Raw genomic sequence first — 20,912 nt, 5'->3', positions numbered from 1 at the left:
GCTCTTCATCCAGGTTCAATAATCAAACCAGGAAACAATGAGCTCTTCCCCCAAACCCTTGGCTACTTCCTCAGGCTGTTTCCAAAGTATGAACCAAGCAGACAGCAGAGGCAGTGTTATGGACTTTGTGGATGAAGTGGCCAGGGCTTGGTTCCTAGCTCGGCTGCATCCAAAATGTATTATCTCAGATCAGGACTTTCACCTCTTGCAGGCTCGGTTTCCCCATCTGGAATATGGGGTGAGATCCAGAATATTATAGCATGTAAGTTTCGCCCTTGGCATGGTAAACAGTAGGTGCTTAATAAGTGTACCACACTATTAATTATTATCATTTATTGGCAGATTGGCAAAGATAGGACTTTGGAGTCTTGTCCTGATTATGGCTTCAGGCAGGTTCTGATCCTCTCCAAGCCTCTGTTTTCCCCATCTGGAAAGTGTGCACACCAACCAGAGGCAGACTTCTGCTTTCTTGTATTCTGCTCCTGACAGTCACGTTGGCAGTGATGGTGGGCCTTTTTAGGGTCTGAGAATACAGTCCCTCATCCCTGCCCCCTGAAACACTCAGGCAGCAACATTTTAGGCATCAAAGGACTTTTAGTAAAAGGATTTATGGGAGTAATGGGTAAATTTGGCAAGGGAGTAGAAGAATCGTAGAGGTTGGGGAACAGTGACAGAGGAGCATGTCCGTGGCCCTCTCTGCTTGAAAACCTGGCTTTTGGGTCTTCCATCCCACCAGCTGGACTTAAAATCACCGTAGCCAGAAACTAAAACCTCAGGAATGTACCTCTTACCTCTAAAACACCTAACCCACCCTTCTAGGGGCAGGGGTAGCTATGTGTGTTAGAGGAGTCCTGGGGAGTCCCACAGGCCCCCTCAGTTCTGCTTCTTGTGGGGGGCTGGGGATCTGGGCGGCAGGCGCTGGAAGAAGGCTGGCCACAGCAGGCAACGAAATGCCAACAGGTGGGGGCCCAGTGCATACAGCAGGTTGCACACGAAGAAGCAGGCCCAGGCATCCTCCGGCACACGGTAGGTGAAGGGTGTGCGCAGGTGCATGGAGGCACCCATGTGTGAAAACTGTGCCTGATAGCCACACAAGGAGGATAGATGTCAGGGGTTGGGAGACAACCAGTCCCAGCATCACCAACATTCCACCCTGGGGAGCCCAGAGGGTTCCCATTCCCATCTCAGTGCCTCTGCTAACCTACCTGTCTCTCTTTCCAGTTTGTCTGTCCATCTCTAAATATTCCTACAGGTCCTGTCTGTCCTTGTACATCTGTCTGTGAGCTTCTCCCCAGCTGCCTAACCAGAACCATGTTCGTTCTGTCTGCTGGACACTGCACCCCATCTCTCAGACCTGGGGCCAGCTCTTTCCCACCTAAGGCAGCTGCCCTTGACACAAATTCTGTTGATTCTACCCTATAGATGTCCTCCTGGTTCCCACAACTCTGACCTGGGCCAAGCCTTTATCATATCTCGTCAGGAACCCCCAACTCTGACTGGGTCCTCCACTGCTCAAATACCTCCCATGGCTCTCCATCTTACTACACACAAGCCCCAAGGTCAGAGTTCAAAGCCCTCAGCATCTAGCTGCCAATTTCTCTTGCCTCTGCCTTTACTTTTGTTATGGCTCTGCTAAATCACTGTCCTCCTCTGTGCCTTTCCTTATGCTGTTCCCATTTCTGGAATGACCTTCCCTGCCTGGAGAACTCCTACCCATATGTCTAAGACCAGTTCCTATGGCCCCCTCTTCTAAGAATCTGTCCCCTCTATACTCCCTCTCAGCCTCTGTCTCTCCCTTTCTTCAGTTCTGACTCCATGGAATTGGGGTAGGGGGTGGGGGAGTCTGTGTCTGTCTCTTTCTCCTCCAGGCTAGGGGATCCTGGGGTACTGAGCTGGGGCTGGGGCCTCTCAGGGGCCCAGCATCACCCTGCCCAGGGAGAACACAAAAACAATTGATAGGTAGGCAGAAACTTTCTTCCTTAATGCACCTGCCCCACACCCACCCTGCCCCACCTCACCTGGCCAATGGCGCCAGCAAACACCAAGGCCCAGTCAGGCAGCCAGGAACATCCAGGGAAGATAAGTGCATAGGCAGCCAGGCCATAGAAGGGCAATGCATAGAACATGTACACCAGCATCTGGGGGGCACAAAGTCAATGGGATAAGCAGATACCCCAGATGGGTCTCCCAAGACCCCTGAGGTGGGGGCCCCAGGGAGAATCTGACCAATGTCAGACTCCACCCAGGATGGAGGTTCTCTGTACATCCTACCATGTACAACGTGTACCTCTATTTCCTTTGGGCATCCCCACCCACCCCCCCAACCAACACACACACACACTGAGCCCACCCACCTTACTCCTGGCCACAATGATCAGCTACAGGATGGGCATGTGATTCAAACTTGGCCAATCAGAGCATGCCTGAGACTTGTGCTTAAGCTACAGGCAGATAAGGGGTCACATTCCTCTGGGGTAGCTAAGTAGGGCAGAAGGAAGCCTAGAGCTTTCTCTGCCATCCCACAAAGGAACTACCTGGGAGTGGAGCCCATGCAAAGAAAGTAGAGCCCAGAGACAGAGCTCTCCTTGAGCTCCTGGATCCAGCTATACCTGAGACTATGCCTATACTTTTTTGATAGGACAATAATTCAATTTGTGCTTCTACCAGTTTGACTTGTGTTTTTGGCACCTGTGTCAAAGAAGTCCAGTGGACCCCTATGCACAGCAGGATCATGGTCCTCTACTCCCACCTGCCCTCTCACCTGCACCTTTGGGTAGGCCACAGGGTCTCGCAGATATGGTTCATATTGATAGATATAGACAAAGCAGGCATCTGTGGGGCAGTCGAGCACCACCTGGGGCCAACAAACAAACCAACAACTCACTTCAAACATTCCTCCCACAGGACGCCTTCCCCATCCTCCCAGGCAGGGCCCACACCCTTCATCCTGCCCTCCCCCAGCTTTGGTTCTCTCCTTTGGCTGAGAATTCACAGATATTGGAGCTGGGGAGAAGGCTACAGGGAATGGGACACTCAGGCCAGACTCAATGAAGAAGTTCCCTGATGATCAGATGAGAGGGCAGTGACTCTTTCGCACTGAGTAAACATATATGGGAAGGGAAGGCTGGGCAGAAAGACTGAAGGCAGGAGAGGAGTAGACTAGCCAGACTCACAAGGCCCCGGAAGAGAGTGAAGAACCCAGCAAGGATGAGGTATATGAAGAGGGCCAGGTCAGCCGGGCGCTTCAAGAGACCCTTTCTTTGTTCCTCCTGCACCTGTCCCGTGGGAGAGAAACCGAGAAGTCAGCAATCCAACAGGCACTCCAAAAAGGCTCATCCCTTCTTTCCTAATGACCAAGGAGATAATATTTTTTACCAGAAATAATTCAAAAAGGAGAGACTGAGGTAAGTGGGCACATGACTGCCTAGGGGCAAGGTACTTACCACGTTGGTGGTGCAGCAGGTTGGTGCTGGGGACTGGTTAAAGACCCTCACACCAGCCCAGCATGGGACCAGCACATATGGGATGGTGAGGAAGGAGGCAGGCCTGATTTCTGAGCTGTATTTCCCTGTCATGGTAGGAGAGATGAATATCACTCAGTGAGACTCTCCCAGGCCTGTCTGAGCTCTTTAGGTGGGCCACACTGGAACCTCTGGATGGAAGTTGTAATTCACAAATGCCATACTTACTCAAGCTTTTCTTTTTTTCTTCTTCTTCTTCCTCTGCCCACCCGCACCCCCCCCCCCAACATGTGTGGTTCTCTGGTGCCCACAAGATGATGTCCATGCTCCTCAGACTGGCCTACCTCAATTTACCTTCTGGACACAGTTCCTACACTTCAGCTGTTCTTGGCTCTCCCTGGAAACACCCCTCCAGGAAGAAATGGAGAGAGGTAGGCAGCCTGCTGGCTTAGGCTGTGCATGAACAGGTATGTGGGGCCCTCTGCAGACCTTGGGGAAGGAATGAAGGACCCAGTGGGGGCTTCTAGGTGACCCAGTTTAGGAAGGTGGAATTCCTCAAAGCCAAGTCCTTACCAAGGATGTTTCCTGGGAGAAACACCAGGATGCTCATGACAAAGGACCCCAGCCAGTACAGTCCAAGGTTCCGATACCTTCTCCTGGGTGGGGAATGAAGGGATGGTCAGTAAATACCCATCCCCGGTCTCAGAGCACTAGCCAGGGCCCAGGATGCACCCTGGGCTCCCCAACTCTGGGTCCTTCCCAGTTTTGCCAAGAATGAAAGAGACAACAGGAAGTTGAATGAGGGAATGAACAGTCAGACTCTCTGTCCAAGGACAGAAATGGCTGCCCAGGCGCATGCTGGTACAAGAAGAGAGCAGATTACTGTCACCTGTGACATTCCCCAGAACCTTCTCCCAGCCATGCCTGGCTGGAGCCCTAAAGAGGCCTCCTGATTTCTCCTACTTCTAGCTGCACCCCAGTTGAGACCCCACCTGAAGATGTGACCTGTTTCCCAGGGTCCAGGTGCCACCCCACCCACCCCTTGCACCTTCTGCGGATGGCACCAGCCATGGCCAGGTAAAGGAAGTAGTGAACGATGCCATCCCAGTAGCAGATGAAGACCCCGTGCGCAGTGCGCAAGTATGGCTCACCCTGTGGAGACAAGTGCAGGGCTCAGACATGCAGCCAGGCAGGTGGCATCCCAGACCAACCCCTATGTACCTCCTTGGTGTAGAACTCCATGAAGCCCACCATGTAGCCATCTTCCTGGAGAGCAATAAGGAGGTCCACCACTGAGGTGAAGGCAAAGACTGCAAACACTGCAGGAAGAGTGTACAGGGCAGGCCTGGGTATGGGCAGGGCCTGAGGCTTCAGCAGGGACCCAGACCCAGTCGTTGACTCTACGCCCAACTTCTCCTAGTTTCTACTCCACAGGTCACATGAACCACAACCCTCCCTCAAGGGAAGGCACAGTCTTTGCATTTGGGGTTCCCAGGTTGAGAGAGGCACCACCCCTGCCTTCAGGAGACTCCAGAGTGATGGGAAGATAGTTCCCACTCTCAGTAGCCTCAAGTCTGAACAGGAGGGCCTCTGAGGTTCCCCAGGCAATGGGGGTTTTCCAGTCTGAGGTTCTCTAGACTGATGGGAGCCCTTAAAGGGGCCCCAGTATGATTGATGGAGGAGGCCTTTCAAGGGCCCCTAGTGTGATAGAGAAGTCTTTGCTTACACAGTTCTCTTCCCTAGGACCTTCCCACTGACTCACCAGCATAGAGTGGATCGTAGCAGATCTCCCCACGGGACAAGCTATAGATAGCCACAAAGAGCTGGCCCAGGATCAGGGCACTCATCAAGGCCACGCCAAGGGGGCTGTGAAGAGGAAGACCAAGTCAGGGAGGCCAGACCGACCTAGTACTGAGGCCCCACCTGCCCTGGTGAGAGCAAGAACAGACTCTGGGAAGCTTCAGGTGCTGAGGCTAAATAAAGCATGTCTGTACATTCAGAAATACCCTTCCCTTAAACTGCCTTTTCCATCATCAGGTTCTTGCCTTGGCTTTTTCCACCTACTGGAAACTCCTTCCAGAAGTCTCTTTTCCACTTGGCAAACTTCTACCCATTCTCCATGGTCCATCTACATTGCTCCTCCTCCAGGAAGCCTTCTCTGATTCCTCAGAAAAGATTATTGCCAGAGTTGGGCCAGGTACAGAAGGGGTATCTGTCTACTCCTTCTGATTGTATGATTTATTCCATCACTTGCTGATATGTTTGACTCAATTTTCTCAGTCAGTCATTCAACAACACTGAGCCCTTCTGTGGCCAAACCCAACACCTACACCTGCCAGATGGTCTCTAGTGCTCAGCTCTGTACATTTCACTGTGTGAAGCTCCTGACTCCTCCTGGCTAAAGTCCATCCTACCCCTACCCTGATCTGTCCCCATTGACCTGATAAGGCAGGTCAACCAGTTTCATAGACAATAGAAGCCAGATCTCTGGGCAGCCCCCAACACTTGGCAAGGCCCAGAGAGGGCAGATCTAACCAAGATCACACATTCTTTCCCCCTCCCCCACTCTCCAGGCCCCTACCTTCTCTGGAATCCCTCTAACAGCTAGGATCCCCATTCCTGGCCCCATCTGACCAACAGTGATAATTACAGTAATCAGATGGGACCACACCAGAGTCTTTGTACACAATTAATAATCCTTAACTGTAACTATGGGAGGAGATCTAGAATTATGTTCATTACACAGTGAAGAAACTGAGATTCCCAGAGGCAATCTGAAACAATCGAAATCCAGTGGGGTGAAGCCAGGAATTTGTACCCAAAGAGCCAACTCCACAGTCAAGATTCCCTCTACCCCATTCTTGGGTTGAGCTGGGTTTAGGAGTGTGAGGGGTCTTGCCAATGCCTAGTACCCAGGACCGGGGTGGGGGTGGAGGTGGGGGCTAAGGTTAGGAGACAGGGACAGGGAAGCTTGAGGCATGTATGGGGAAGCTGAGACTAGGAGACACGGTGGGCCAGCCCTGAAGAGAAGAGAGTCCCAGGCTTTAAACAGGAGATGGAGGGACTACCTGGCAGGGGTGGTGCAGCAGAATGTGGCAAGAGCCTAGTCACCTGGCTTTATCTGGGGCAACACTTTGACCCTTGGCGACTTTGGAGTCTATGCAGGGCATATCCCTGGGAAAACCCGAGAAACGCTCAAAAACCCTGCCCTGTGGGGGGACTCTGAAGATTCCTTCTCCCGGGGCCCCAAACGTTCCAAGGACGCCTCCACCTCCAGGAGGACTTCTGACTGGGAGGGTCTGACTCAGACCCTGGGCAGGAATGGCCAGAAGCTAAGCACAGGGCCCGCGGGGAGCCAGGTCCACTGGATACGAAACCTCTCCCCAGCCCCTTCCGCACCCCCCAGCGTGGCCCGCAGTCCCACGGTCCCCGGCACCCACTGCGAGAGCGCTGAGGCGTGATTGAGCGCGTAGGACACAGGGAGGGCGCCGAGCGACAGAGCCGCGATCTTGCCCGCCAGTGGCGAGATGTCCATAGTAGCGGTGCCCGGACCCCGGTTCGGCCCTGCGCGACCTTCAGGGCGCTCCGCTCCTCCGCAGCGGCGCTTCAGGGCAGGAGGTTGCCAGGGACCCTGCCCGGCCGGGCCAGGCCGGCCCCGCCCCGCGCAAAGTTCGCTCCAAGCAGCGCCCTAGTCCGGTCCCAGTCTTGGCCACCAGGCGCGCTCCAGTGAAGCCTCCGAGGCCCCACCCCTCGCAGCGGCCCCCCCCTCCCGACACCCTCACAGGGTCAGAGCGATCCGCCGTGGCTGTCCCGCCGGCCAGCCTCAGTTTCCCCCTCTATTAAAGGATAGAACACGACAGCCGCGTCTTGGAGATCCGGGGCCGGCAACTTTATTCTGTGGAAATTCGTTCTGCCCTGTTCTACTTTTTTACTTTTTTCAAACTAAGGAACCGGCGTCCCAGTCTCTACCTCCCACATTCCCCAGACCTCCCTTTCCTCAGGATCAAGTGGGCACGGTCCGTTGGCGCAGGAGGAGGAACCAATCTTACACTTGGGTGCAGTGTCCTTGGGTTTGAATTTTCACTGGGGGGCGCCACACTTTATTTATTTCTCTTTATTGATTTAGAGGAAGAGAGAGATAGAAACATCGATTGGCCACCTCCTGCATGCCCCCCACTGGGGACTGGGCCCACAACCTGAGCATGTGCTCTGACCTGGGAATCCAACCCGCGACCTCTTGATGCCTGGGTCGACGCTCAACCACTGAGCCACACTGGCCGGGCGCCACGGGTACATTTTAAACACGTGTCCAATAGTGAAACTTGGATAGTCTGGGGGCAGCCCTAGGTTGGAGTACCTTGAAGGATTCTGTGATTCGGTGCTCTGAGATCCTTCCTTATAGCCAGGACACTGTGGGCAGCTGAGGGCGGGGATGGGAGGGTGGGAGGGGCTGCTCACACGGGCGGGGTCGAAAGGAGGTGGCCCAAGATTAAGTAGGGATGGAGCCAGTTCCTAGCAAGAATAGCTCAGGACTGGGGCTGAGCAGGAGAAAGGAGTAGCCTGGAGGCTGTGCTGGATCCAAGGAGAGATGTAAAGGGGAGGATGGACCTCGGAGAGGTCTGCACGTGTGGAATTAGGTGTTTGTCTTTGTCACTACCTCCAACAAGCCTCAGGTCTACCCATGTAGTACTTACGGCTGTAGAAATGGTGTGCAGTGCCCACCCAGATTCCTTCCCCCAGGGGTGGGGTGGGCACATCCAGAGTTGGGAGAAAATTGAAACCCTCACCCCTTTTCCATGCAGTCCCTTGGCCTTGTGCCAGCTGGGTCCTCTGTCTGAACCTGGGTGACATGATCTTCTGGCCTTCCCCAGGTGCCCTTAGCCCATGGGGTGAAGTGCAGGTTCCTCTGCACTGATCTAAAGCTCCAGCCTGGTTTCTTGAAATTTCCTAACTCTGGCAGTGCCAATAGCCCATAGGCCTCTTTCCTGTGTACAAGATGGACCCTCTTGTATTTCCTCACCCATGGCCCCTCCCTCAAGGCAGCCCTCCCTGCCACCTGCAGGGCCAGGGGTGTACCTGTACACACAGTATTTGGAGACCTCTTCCAACTCTTCTCATGCATGGGGGTCAAGTCCTGTCTGGAGAGCCTCCCAGTCACTGAGAATTCAATGGAGAGGTGACCATGTCTGCAAGGTGGAGTGACTAGGAATCTCTGGCTGCCCACAGCTACTCCTCTGTGCTTAGGATCCTGGCAAATGTCACTTCTTTGCCCTGCCTGGGCACAGCACCCATGGAAGGGGGATGGTGGCATGTCATCCAGTCTGTACTCTGCTACAGAGACCCTCCCAGTCCCTGAGGCCCTTATTGAGACCCTGCCCAGGTCACCTGCACCACAGCTCCCAGTTTCTCCTGGCAGAACTGATCAGTCTCAGATTGTTAGGGGTTCATTCACATCCCCATCTGATTCAAGGTGCTCAGTGTTTACTGAATGACTGTGTGAAGGCAGGCTGGCCCAGGAGCCCGATGCTAGTTCGAGTCAAGCCTATAAGCCCACAAGGGTAGAGTAGAATCCAATGGGTGCATGTGTGGGACAGGTGGGTGAGCTGTGGTGCCCTCAAATTCCCAGGCTCTGATACTTCAAGCATGGTTGCCCCCGAACAAGATCCCCAGGTATTTCTGCACAAGTGGCTCTGGAGATATGAGTAACTCTCACCACACACCTTGGCCCAGGCCACCCACCAGACTCCCAGCCTCTAGGATGTGTGTGACATCTTAGCACAAAGCTGTCCCACAAAGGCATGAGCCCCAGGGACATGTGTACAACACACAGGTGGGACCCAGGGCGGCTGAGGCAGCCTGGGCTGCGGCCATCACTGGCAGGGGAGACCACTTGCCAGAGAGGTGAGAAGCATAGCTGTGATCTGGGAAAGGCTGGGAGAACATGCTACCCTGGCCCAGGTGTGGCCCTCCCCTCTACTCCAACCCAGGCTGATGAGGGATGGAGATGCAACAAGCAAAGGTCCAGGTGGTGCTCTGGGATTGCTCAGGCATTGGGTGCCTTCACATAGCATCTCATCCTCACCTGCCCAGCCCAGGCCAGCTGCTGAGGAACAAGAGGGGTTTCTGGTGATGGCACAACTAGGCTCCCACAGTGGGCAAGCACTGGGACTTTAATACACAGCATGACACTCAAGACAATGGGGAGGGAGGGCAGAAATGCAGTCCAAAACACTCTACAGTCCAATAACGTTTGGTTGGTCGTCTGGAAAATATATTTGTGTGTTTCTCCAGAATACTCAGTAGTAAGGCCGTCTGGGGTTATTCTGCGGGAGGCAAAAAGATAAAAGGGGAGCAGGTTAAGGCTACAGACAGTGGCAGGTCCTCCCACCCAGAACTTTCTAGGGGCAGCTGAGCTCACATGCTCAAGATGGGAGGACCAGCTTTGGGGAGGAAGAAGGGGCTTAAATGCAGGTGGAGTAGTGGTGGGGATTGCTAGTTAGACCTGGCCTAGCTGGACTAGGGAAGGAAGGACACTTCTGTTATCAGCACTGCCACCCCAATACTGTGGACAGTGAGGAACCAGCAGCCAAGCCAGAGCAATGTGGGGGATGGAGATGCACGCACCAGGGGATTGGGCCGGAAGCGGTAGGCCAGCATCATCCTCTTGCGGAAGGCCTCGTACTCATCATCCTCCTTAGAAAGCTCTGCTGGCCGGTCAATGCCAAAGCCAGCGCCATCCACTGTGGTTGTGCCCCTGCAGGGGAAAACAGGGTGTGTGTGTGTGGGGGGGGGTTGAGAGCAGGAAAGTAGGTTGGTGCCAGCAGGAAAGTGGATGTCTAGCCTGAGCTGAGGTAGGAAGGCTTAGTCCACCCAGCTGCCTAGACTCAGCAGCAGCAGCTACAGCTCAAAGTGGATCTGTAGGGGCCATGCAGGCTGTGCTGGTCTCGGGCATATCAATGTGGGACACACAGAAAGCAGGAAGAGCCTGAGCTGGGCTAGCCACCAGGGTTCACAGCTAGGCCCAACTTTGGCTCAGGGACAGGACTAGACCCAGGCTCTGGGCCTGTGTCTCTATTTGGGAACCCCCAACCCACACCCTGCTTCAAGGGCCACACTCACTTGTTAACTGGGTTCTTGATGCCCTGACCCTCTGAGCCTAGCCCGTCACCCTCCTTCCAGCCCATCTTCATCAACATCTGGTAGCCAATGTTCTCCACAGTCAGCTTGAACTCCTTGTACTCGGAGTAGTCGGGTTCACGGCCTTCCTGCAGGGCCAGGCAGATGTCATCCCCCAAGGCCCAAAACACACCCCCTATGGCCTCACTGGCCACTGACTGGAACCACTGGATCATCTGCCCATCTGCCCCCCACCTGAAACCAGTCCCTCCTCCTCAGGTTCCCATGGTCACACTTAGTGCTCCCTGGCAACCAAGTCAAAGAGGGCAAGATGAGCCCTGGCTGGTTTGGCTCAGCGATTAGAGCGTCGGCCTGAGGTCCAGAGAGGCCCGGGGTCAGTTCCCGCTAAGGGCACGTATCTCGGTTGCAGTTTGTCCCCGGCCCTGGTTGGTTGTGTGGGTGGCAGCCACTCGATGTGTCCCTTTCACGTTGATGTTTCTCTCTCTCTCTACCTCTCTCCCTCCCACTCTATCTGAACAAAAAATGGAAAAATGTCCTCGGGTGAGGATATAAAAAAAATAAAAGAGGGCGAGATGACAGCCACACAGGCTCCTCTACATGGGCAAGATAAATGGTTCAACCAGCAAAGAAAAGCCCAGGTTCTGAGCGTGATTTGTTACACAGTGTGAAAAAGAAGCCGTAGTCAACTAGGTGATAAGGCTTCATGCCCGTCAGCTGTGCATAGGAGGAATGTTGCACTCTCCTTCTGAGGAGCTCAGTCCGTGGGGGCTTGTGCCTGAGAAACGCTTTGCCTGCACATTGTACTTAATTGGATCCACCAGAAGCAGGATTTCCTGAAGTCCCAGGAAATGTTCCTACAGTGGCGGCTGAGCTATTTGTGAATTCACCAAATGGACATCTAGTGTGAACAGATGCCTCCTATGGAAAAGGGGGCCTGGTTCCTCCTGTGTGTGAGGAGGCCATCTGCTGGACAGTCCCACAGTAGGGCTGATGCTTGGGGATACCCTGTTCACCTTTAGGGCTTTGAAGGTCTCCATGAACTTCTCCAGCTCATCCGGTGGCAGAAAATCCCCGATGAAGTGCTTCCCTCGGCCCATCTTTGTCAGCTGCTCAGCCCACTCTGCCCAGTGAGATAGAAAAGGTAAAAGAAGAAAGGGGGAGAGGCTGCCAGGGAGGGAGGCAGCTGGTGGAGACCCTGACCTGAGCCCTGCTCCCCCAGGGAAGCCCTGCACCACTCCTTTTACTACTGAGGAAATGGAGGCACAGAGAAGCCAAGTCTTGTGCCCAAGACCTGATAGGCAAACAGGTGAGTGGGGCTTCCCGCTTCCCCCCATAACCGTCCCCAGCCTGGTGTCTTGGCGCACCCCGAGTCTTGTCCATCTCCATGCGCCGTAGCTGGTGCTCCCAGGTACCCAGCTCACTATCCACCTCCTCGTCACTGTCATAGCCGTGCTGGTGCTGCTGCAGTGCCTTTTCCCACAGCAGCTGCATGTCCTGCATTGCACGCTTGTGTTGCATGATCATGTCGTACATCTGCTGCATCTGTGGGCGGCATATGCTGTGAGCCGGGCCTGCACCACCTGTGTACAGAAGGGACCCTGGCCTACCCAGGGCATATAGGACTCCCTCCCTGGGGCAGGCCTGTGAGTTAGCAATGGAGCAAGTGCTAGCACTGAGTCCTGTGATAGGACCTGCTCCAAGCCCCCAAGTTCCTGTGATAAGCAGAGAGGCCCCTCTCTGTCTCACCTAGAACTGGGTACCATCATCAAAGATTGAATGAAGACAACTTGGGCTCCTGACCCCTGGGAAGGTTAAGGATGACATGACAGGGCTACTGGCCTGGAGGAGGTGGCCCCAGGGTGAGGCGTCCCCAAGAACTGACAGGCCTGTGCCCTGGCCAGTTTGGCTCAGCGGTTAAAGTGTCGGCCTGCGGTACAGAGAGACCCGGGTTCGGTTCCCGCTGAGGGCACGTACTTCGGTTGCAGTTTGTCCCCAGCCCTGGTTGGTCGTGCGGGTGGCAGCCACTCGATGTGTCCCTTCACGTCGATGTTTCTCTCTCTCTCTCTCTCCCTTCCTCTCTCTCCCTCCCACTCTATCTGTACAAAAAATGGAAAAATATCCTCAGGGTGAGGATAAAAAAATAAAAAAAAAAAAACTTAAAAAAAAAAAAAAAGAACTGACAGGCCTGTGCTTCTAGTTCCCCAGGGAAGCAGCAAAGAGGCTGAGCCAACCCTCACCCCAATATTGCCCAATACCAGCTGACTGGTCCTCCTATCACTCAGGGTGTCCAGTGCTAGCCAGGCCTGTCTTGGACTGGGTACTAGAGGGAACTGGATGAAAAATTTAAGACTATTGAGTGGGAAGAGCCCACAGGCATGATATGGAGTAGCTACTGAGCACTGGCCATGGGGGATGACAGGCAAGCACGAGGAGGCCTGAGCTCTGGGCGCAGCTGCAGGCTGGGGTTGGCATGCCATTGATGGGGAACCTGCCTACCCAGGAGCCTCTCTGCTGACTGTGTGATCACTGCACCACAGGTGAGGTGGTGGGGACAACCTGCCACCAGCAGTTGTGGAGCCTGCCCGCCCCCCCCCCCCCCGCCTTACCTCTTGCTGTTCCTTCAGCTGCTTCTTTTGGGCGTCTGACAGTTCCGTGACACCTACTAGACCCACGGGCTTCCCCTTCTCATAGCCTAGCCCCTTTAGGTCCTGAACTGGAAACAAGACACAGGCCAGTTAGTGATGGACACATGGACTTGGCCTTGCTCTTGAGTGTGGTGTAGAATCACTGGCTGACAACACCCGAGGCACCTGGAGGGTCCTCATATCAGTTCAGTTAATTTCCTGTGTCACATGAGGTCCACAGGAGTCATGCCTTGCACTGTCATGTGCACCTAGTTTCATTCCCACATGCCCCCTCCAGGTAGGCCCTACATCTCCATGTTGCAGATGCCAACACCAGAACTCTCAGGTCAGGGGCCTCAGTCAAGGTCATATGGCTAATGGATGACATGGTGGGGATTTTGCGGAGCCAGAGCAGAGATAAGTGTGTGTATGCACGTGTGCACACTCACAGACACTGGCTCTTGGAAGACGCCCAGCGTAGACATACACAGGTTCAAAGTCTGGTGTAAAACTCAGCTGTGTGGCTCTGTCAGCTCCTTCTGGGGAGGAAGCCAACCATCCTGACAGCATTTTCTTTGGCATCAGCTTTGGAGCTCAGCTGGAGCTCCAGCAGCACTGATCCATCTGAAGATGTTGTGATGGCCCAACTGGATGGTGAGAACAACTAGCCCTCAGGAGCTGGCTTCTAGGGGAGAAGCCAGCCAGAAGGGGTGGAGAGGCTCCTCTGGGAAAGTGAAGAGAGCTGGGTCCTCCAGCTCCCCATGGTTGGGGCTTTGCCAATAAGAACCAACTGCAGGTGCTCTTTGACCCCAGTATGCACCTCAATCTCTCCTTGAAGGTCTGTGGAGGCTCTGAACTCTGTGGAAGCCTAGTGCAGGAGGCTTTCTATGACAAGAATGAACGCAAGTACTTTAATGCTTAAAGGAGACAATAGGATCTGTCTACATGCCATCTATAAGAAACTCACTTTAGATGCAAAGACACAAAGAGGTTGGAAAGTAAAAGGATAGAAAAAAAATTTCCATGTACATAGTACCAAGAGACCTGGGAAGGATATACTAGTCTCAGATAAAACAGCCTTAAAGTCAAATAAAATTACAATATATAGACGCAATAGTGAAAGACTGAAAGCTTTCCCCCTAAAATCAGGAGCAAGGCAAGTATCCCCACTTTTGTCACTTCTCTTCAACATAGCACTCCAAGTCCTAGCCAGAGCAATTGGACAAGAAAAAGAAATAAGAGGCACTGAAATTAGAAAAAAGGAAGTAAAACTGTCACTATTGCAGATTATATAATCTCATATGTAGAAATCCCTAAGGAAGCCACAAAAAGACTTAAAGCTGAAAATGAATTCAGCCCTGGCCGGTTTGGCTCATCAGTTAGAGCGTCAGCCTGCGAACCAGAGGGTCCTGGGTTTGGTTCCTGCTAGGGGCGCCTGCAGTTTGTCCCCGGCCCCAGCCAGGCCGTGTGGGTGGCGAGCACTCGATGTGTCTCTCTCACATCGATGTTTCTCTCTCTTTCTCCCTCTCTCCCTGCTGCTCTGTCTGAAGATAAATGCAAAAATGTCCTTGGGTGAGGATTAAAAAAAAAAAATACAACTGGTTTTTGTGTATTCATTATATATCTTTCAACTTGACTGACTTGACTGAATTCATTTTTTTTTTTCATCTTCACCCAAGGACACTTTTGCATTTATCTTCAGATAGAGCAGGAGGGAGAGAGGGAGAAAGAGAGAGAGAAACATCGATATGAGAGAGACACATCCAGTGCTTGCCAACCACATGGCCCGGCTGGGGCCAGGGACAAACTGCAACCAATGCACGCACCCCTAGCAGGAACCGAACCCAGGACTCTCCGGTCTGCGGGCCAACGCTCTAACTGATGAGCCAAACCGGCCAGGGTGCATTTTTATACACTAAGAACACATAACCCAAAAATAAAAAATTTTAAAATTCCATTTACAGCCCTGGCCGGTTTGGCTCAGCGATTACAGCACTGGTCCGCAAACCAATGAGTCGTGGGTTCAATTCCGGTCTAGGACACATATCTTGGTTGTGTCTCTGGTCCTGGTCGGGGTCATGCAGGATGGAACCAGTTGATGTTTCTGTCTCCCTCCCTATCCCTCCCTCCCACTCTATCTGAAGATAAATGGAAAAATATCCTTGGGTGAGGATTTGGGAAAAAAAATCCATTTACAATGGCATCAAAAAGAATAAACCACTTAGGAATACCTTTAAACGAGGAGGTACAAGGATTGTACAACAAAAACTACAACATGTCAGAATAAATGAAAGAAGACCTAAGTAAAAGAAGATACATCCCGTATGTTTACAGATTGAAAATCTTAATTATTATTAACATGTCAGCGCTACCCAAAATGACCTACAGATTCAATGCAATCCCTATCAAAATCCCAACAGTGTTTTTTACAGAAATGAAAAAGCCTATATGAAAATTAAAGGGACCTTAAATAGCCAAAGCTTGAAAAGGAAGAAAAAACTCAGAAGACTAACATTCCTGATTTCAAAACTTACTACAAAGGTACGGTGATCAAAACAGTGTGGTACGGGTGTAAAGATAGATATACAAACTAGTGTAATAGAATAAGGCCCAGAAAGAAACCTTTACATCTATGTTCTATTGATTTTTTTTTTATCCTCACCTGAGGACACCTTTCCATTTTTCCATTTTTTTGTTCAGATAGAGTGGGAAGGAGAGAGAGAAACATCGATGCGAAAGGGACATATTGAGTGGGTGCCACCCACACGACCCAACCAGGGCTGGGGACAAACTGCAACCGAGGTACGTGCCCTTAGTAGGAACCGAACCCGGGTCTCTCTGGACTGCAGGCCGACGCTCCAACTGCTGAGCCAAACCGGCCAGGGCTATGGTCTATTGATTTTTGATAAGACCATTTAATGAGGGAAGAACAGTCTCTTCAACAAATGGTGCTGGGACATCCATCCACAAGCAAAAGAATAAAGTTGGACCGTTACACTATATTATATATAAATATTAATTCAAAATGGATCAAATACCTAGATTTAAGCCCTGGCCAGTGTTGCTCTGTGGTTAGAGTGTCAGGCTGAACACTGAAGGGTCACGGGTTTGATTCCTGGTCAAGGACCCATATCTGGGTTGCAGGTTTGATATCCGGTCCCAGTCGTGGTGCATGCAGGAGGCAACCAATTGATGTGTCTCTCTCCCCACCCCCATTCCTCCCTCCCACTATCTCTAAAAAAATCAGTGAGAAAAATATCCTTGGGTGAGGATTAACAAATACCTAAATTTAAGAGCTAAAATTCTTAGAAGAAAACATAGAGGCAAATCTTCATGACCTTGTATTGGCTATGATTTCTTTTTTTTATTTTTTATCCTCACCTGAGGACATTTTTCCATTTTTTGTTCAGATAGAGTGGGAGGGAGAGAGAGGAAGAGAGAGAGAGAGAAAAACATCGACGTGAAGGGACACATCGAGTGGCTGCCACCCGCACGACCAACCAGGGCCGGGGACAAACTGCAACCGAGGTACGTGCCCTTAGCGGGAACCGAACCCGGGTCTCTCTGTACCGCAGGCCGACGCTCCAACCGCTGAGCCAAACTGGCCAGGGCTGGCTATGATTTTTTAAATATGACACCAAAATCATAGGCAACAAACAAAAATACGAACTTCATTAACATTTAAAACTTTTGTGAATCAAGACACTATTAAATGGGTAAAAACACAACCCAAAGAGTGAGAGAAAATATGTGAAAACAATATATCTAAACAAGGGTTAATATCCAGAATACACAAAGAAGTCCTACAACTCAACGACAATGACAATCCAATTAAAAATGGGAAAATAACTAAAATAGAAATTTCTCCAAACAAGCTATACAAATGACCAATGAGCACATGGAAAGATGTTCAACACTATTAGTCACTAGAGAAATGTAAATCAAAACTACAGTGTGAACCCACTTTATACCTACTAGGTGAGGATGTGGAGAAATTGAAACTCTTGTGCATTACTGGAGGGAATGTAAAATGATGCATGCACCTGCTATAGAGAACAGTTTGGTGGCTCATTAAAAAGTGGAATGTAGCCCTGGTCAGTTTGGCTCAGCAGTTAGATTGTCAGCCCACGGACTGAAGAGTCTTGGGTTCAATTCCGGTTAAGGGCACGTACCTTGGTTGTGGTTCATCCCCAGCCCTGGTAGGGGTCGTGCAGGAGGCAACCAGTCGATGTGTCCCTCTCATTTCACTGTTTCTCTCTCTCTCTCCCTCTTTCCCACTCCATCTGAAGATAAATAGAAAAATATCCTTGGGTGAGGATTTTTTAAAAAGTGAAACGTAGAATCACCACATGATCCAGCAATTCCACTCCTAGGTATACAAACAGGAGAACTGAAATCAGGGATCCAAATAGTACCTGTATGTGACGTATTCACAGCAGCACTAGTCACAACTGCCAAAAGGTGGAAACAACCAAGTGTCTATCAATAGATGACGAATGAAAGTGTAGTCCATCCACACAATGGAACACTATTCAGCAATAGATGGGAAGAAGTCCCGACACCTGCTACAACACAGACGAACCCTGAAAACATGATGCCAGACCTCTTGACAAATCCCACCTGACAGGGGTGATGGGGTGGTGTCCACGTCTCTCTGCACCAGCTCGGCAGGTGGGAGCTCCACCTTATCCTCTTCTGGCCCCCATCGGCTCTTTCGCTTCCTCTTCACAGTGGCTGTGGTGGCTGGCTTTCCAGGGGCAGCTGGAGCTGCGGTGACAGCAGGCGAGGGGGTAGATGAAGTGGGGCAGGCAGCAGTGCAAAGCACAGATCCTGATGGGGTCTCAGGAGGGGGTCTGCGCTGAGGGCAGAGGTCGGGCACTATCTGGGTGCCTGTGGGGCCCGCCACTGCTTTCCGGAACTCCTCCAGCTTCTGGCGGTAGTACTTATACCCCTGGCTGCTGGGTTCATACAGAAAGCTGCAAAGGAGAGTGGAGGGACACACTGTTAGCTAGAACAGTAGTAGTGTGGGCCTTGTGCAGGCTCCTACCAGGTCAGCCAGGGTCACTTCAAAGTCTCCACCATGACCTCCTGCCCTGCCAGGCCTCCGTGGCTGCTGGTTCTAGTGATCCAAACTTGAAAAACAATGTGGCATGCCAAGAGCTGCACCAAACCCCCACCCCATCTTTATTGGGGGCTTGTCATGTCATTAATCCCCTACTTCCAAGGAAAAGGGGTGGGCTCCCTCAGACCTGCCCTAAGCTCTGTGAAGCTCTTCCCCTGCTGTCCTAGAGGAGCACTAGTGCCTTCAAACCAAGAAATCCTGAGGTACGAGAGATACAGTACCTGGTGCCAGAACGGCAGGATTTGCCCCGAACTGCATAGCTCAGAACACTAGTTTTTCTGATACTTCTGTGAGAGGTGTTAATAGCAAACAGAGCCAAAACAAAGACAATGAACATCAAAACAAATAAGGACCTGGACTCCAACCCAAGGGCAAAAGCCTCTTGCCTTGCTGAAAGCCAAGGGTCCCCTCAGTTCCCTAAAGGCGTGGTCCTCCCGCCCCAAGCTAGGAACAGGTGGCAGTGGGTTCAGAGCTGGCAGAGCCTGCAGCTCCCTCTGCACCTACCTGGTATCTCTGAGTATGCATGTCCTAAGCCTACAGTCCCACCTCTGGGGTCCACACCAGAGGGAAGAGTTATAGCCCAGCCCCATGTAACAAAACCTGTACATATATCACAGGTTACACAGTCCTCAACAGGAAGGAGTTAAGACTTCAACTCACAAACCTGAAGGGATGGTGATGGCACAACACTGCTACTACAAAAGCAACATGCAGCCTCAAAGATGATGTAAAATTCCTTTTGTATAAAAGACAACAGAAAGAAACTCCACAGACTGCTTCTATGAGCCAGGAGAGGGGTGGAAGGACCCCTAGACACATTAATATTGGTACCTAGGGTAGAATGGAAGGACAAGGAGATAGCATCTTCTTTGTACTCCTGGGTCATGACACAAGCATGTACCCTCTTTAGAAAATCCAGTAAGAAACATTGGTTAAAAAAAAAACAACAAAAAAAAACAAAGATCAATAAAATTGTTAAGCCCCTAGTCAGGCTAAGAAAAATGAGGAGACAAATCACTAATCACAGAAATAAAAGGGGACATCATTACAGATCCTACGGACCTTAAAAGAATCATAATTACTATGAATGACTCTATGCCCACAAATTTGACAACCCACATGAAATGAACCAATTCCTTGAAAGATACAATCTTCTAAAACTCACACAAGAAGAAATAGGCAACATGAAGAGGACTATTTCGACTTTAAAAAGTTGAATCAGGGGACTTCCGGTCAAGATGGCAGTGTAGATAAACATGGTATCGTGTCCTCCCACAACCACATCAAAGTTACAACTAAACTACTGAACAACCATCATTCAAAACTGCCTGAAATCAAGCTGAATGGAAGTCCTACAACTACGAAATTAAAGAAGCCACATCGACACTGGTAGGAGGGGTGGAGGTGTGACAGGCTAGTCCCATACCCATGTGTAGTGGATGAAAATCAGGAGGGACACCTTGACTGTGAGGGTCCTCCCTAAGGTCTGAGGGGTCCCCATCCCACACCAGGCACCCAGCTTAGGGTTCCAGTGCCCGGAAGAGAAGTCCCCATAACTTCTGGCTGGAAAAACTAGCGGGAACTGAGGCTCAATGAGGTGGCTGGAGCCCCAGGCAGCTCACCTTAAAGGGCCCGTGCACAGATTTATAGGACTCACTCCCTCTAAGCTTGGAGGGGAGGCAGCTTGAGGGGCGCCAGAGATATACAGGGAAGAACTGAACTATTTGGCATTGGAGCGAGGGATGGAGAGCAGGCTTTCTCCTGGACAGACTGCTGTCAGAGGCCTTTGTTCCTTTGGTGAGCCCTTCCCTAGGGCAGCAGATGGCTGCCATATCCGGGCCTCCAGCAACGTGGCTCACAAGGCTTGCCCCACCCTGGTGATTCCCTGAGGCCCTGCCCCACCCAACTTTCAGGCCCACCCAAGCTGTTGCCAGTTGCTTCACCACAGGATTGGCCTGTCTTGGATCCTGCTTCAGGTTTTCCTAAATTCTTTCAAACAAGCAGCATCTGGTCTCAGCTAGCCCCATACCTCTCGTTAAGTAATACATAGAAACAAACACAGGGAGGCAGCCAAAATGAGGAAACAGAAACAGGTCCCAAATGAATGAACAGAACAAAACCCCAGGAAAAGAACTAAGCGAAATGGAGATAAGCAACCTAACAGATGCTTTGTTCAAAATACTGCTTATAAGGATGCTCAATGAACTTAGTGAGAACCTCAGCGAACTTAGTGAGGGCCTCAAGAACATAAAAAAGGACCAGTCAGAAATGAAGGATGCACAGTCAGAAATAAAGGGTGCACAGTCAGAAATGAAGGAGGCACTAACTGAAATAAAGAATAATTTACACAGATTCAATAGCAGAGTCGGTAAAGCCAAAAAGCAAGCCATCAACCTGGAATATAAGGAAGCAAAAAACACCCAATCAGAACAGCAAAAAGAAAAAAGAATACAAAAAAATTAGGATAGGTAAGGAGCCTCTGGGACAACTTCAAGCGTGCCAACATTCGCATCTTGGGGGTGCCAGAAGAAAAAGAGAGAGAACAAAAAATCAAAAACCTATTTGAAA

General features: G+C 51.3%; 2 protein-coding genes across 2 annotated transcripts in view; both read right to left on the bottom strand.

Moving 5' to 3' along the window:
• Positions 1 to 873: 873 nt before the first annotated feature.
• TM6SF2 (transmembrane 6 superfamily member 2) lies at positions 874 to 7,059 on the bottom strand. Its single transcript, XM_036241401.1, has 10 exons — positions 6,902 to 7,059; positions 5,224 to 5,327; positions 4,683 to 4,780; positions 4,510 to 4,613; positions 4,035 to 4,117; positions 3,444 to 3,568; positions 3,174 to 3,275; positions 2,762 to 2,854; positions 2,019 to 2,138; positions 874 to 1,080 (listed from the first exon to the last, which is right to left on the bottom strand). Exons 1-10 carry the CDS (start codon positions 6,994 to 6,996, stop codon positions 874 to 876), a joined length of 1,131 nt encoding a protein of 376 aa, XP_036097294.1. The 5' UTR covers positions 6,997 to 7,059.
• A 2,532-nt stretch (positions 7,060 to 9,591) lies between these two features.
• Positions 9,592 to 20,912, bottom strand: part of SUGP1 (SURP and G-patch domain containing 1) — a 32,957-nt gene continuing 21,636 nt past the window's right edge. Inside the window, exons 8-14 of the mRNA XM_036240446.1 lie at positions 17,843 to 18,198; positions 13,205 to 13,311; positions 11,963 to 12,140; positions 11,612 to 11,718; positions 10,581 to 10,726; positions 10,086 to 10,215; positions 9,592 to 9,784 (exon numbers count right to left, since the gene is read on the bottom strand). Of these exons, the coding sequence (XP_036096339.1) occupies positions 9,758 to 9,784; positions 10,086 to 10,215; positions 10,581 to 10,726; positions 11,612 to 11,718; positions 11,963 to 12,140; positions 13,205 to 13,311; positions 17,843 to 18,198 (1,051 nt within the window). The 3' untranslated portion in view covers positions 9,592 to 9,757. The remainder of the gene's footprint in view (positions 9,785 to 10,085; positions 10,216 to 10,580; positions 10,727 to 11,611; positions 11,719 to 11,962; positions 12,141 to 13,204; positions 13,312 to 17,842; positions 18,199 to 20,912) is intronic.

The sequence above is a fragment of the Molossus molossus genome, unplaced genomic scaffold, assembly GCF_014108415.1.
Source record: "Molossus molossus isolate mMolMol1 unplaced genomic scaffold, mMolMol1.p scaffold_m16_p_4, whole genome shotgun sequence".
Lineage (NCBI taxonomy): Eukaryota > Metazoa > Chordata > Mammalia > Chiroptera > Molossidae > Molossus > Molossus molossus.
Note: the sequence above shows the minus strand (reverse complement) of the source record. Positions and strands in the feature narration are given on the sequence as shown.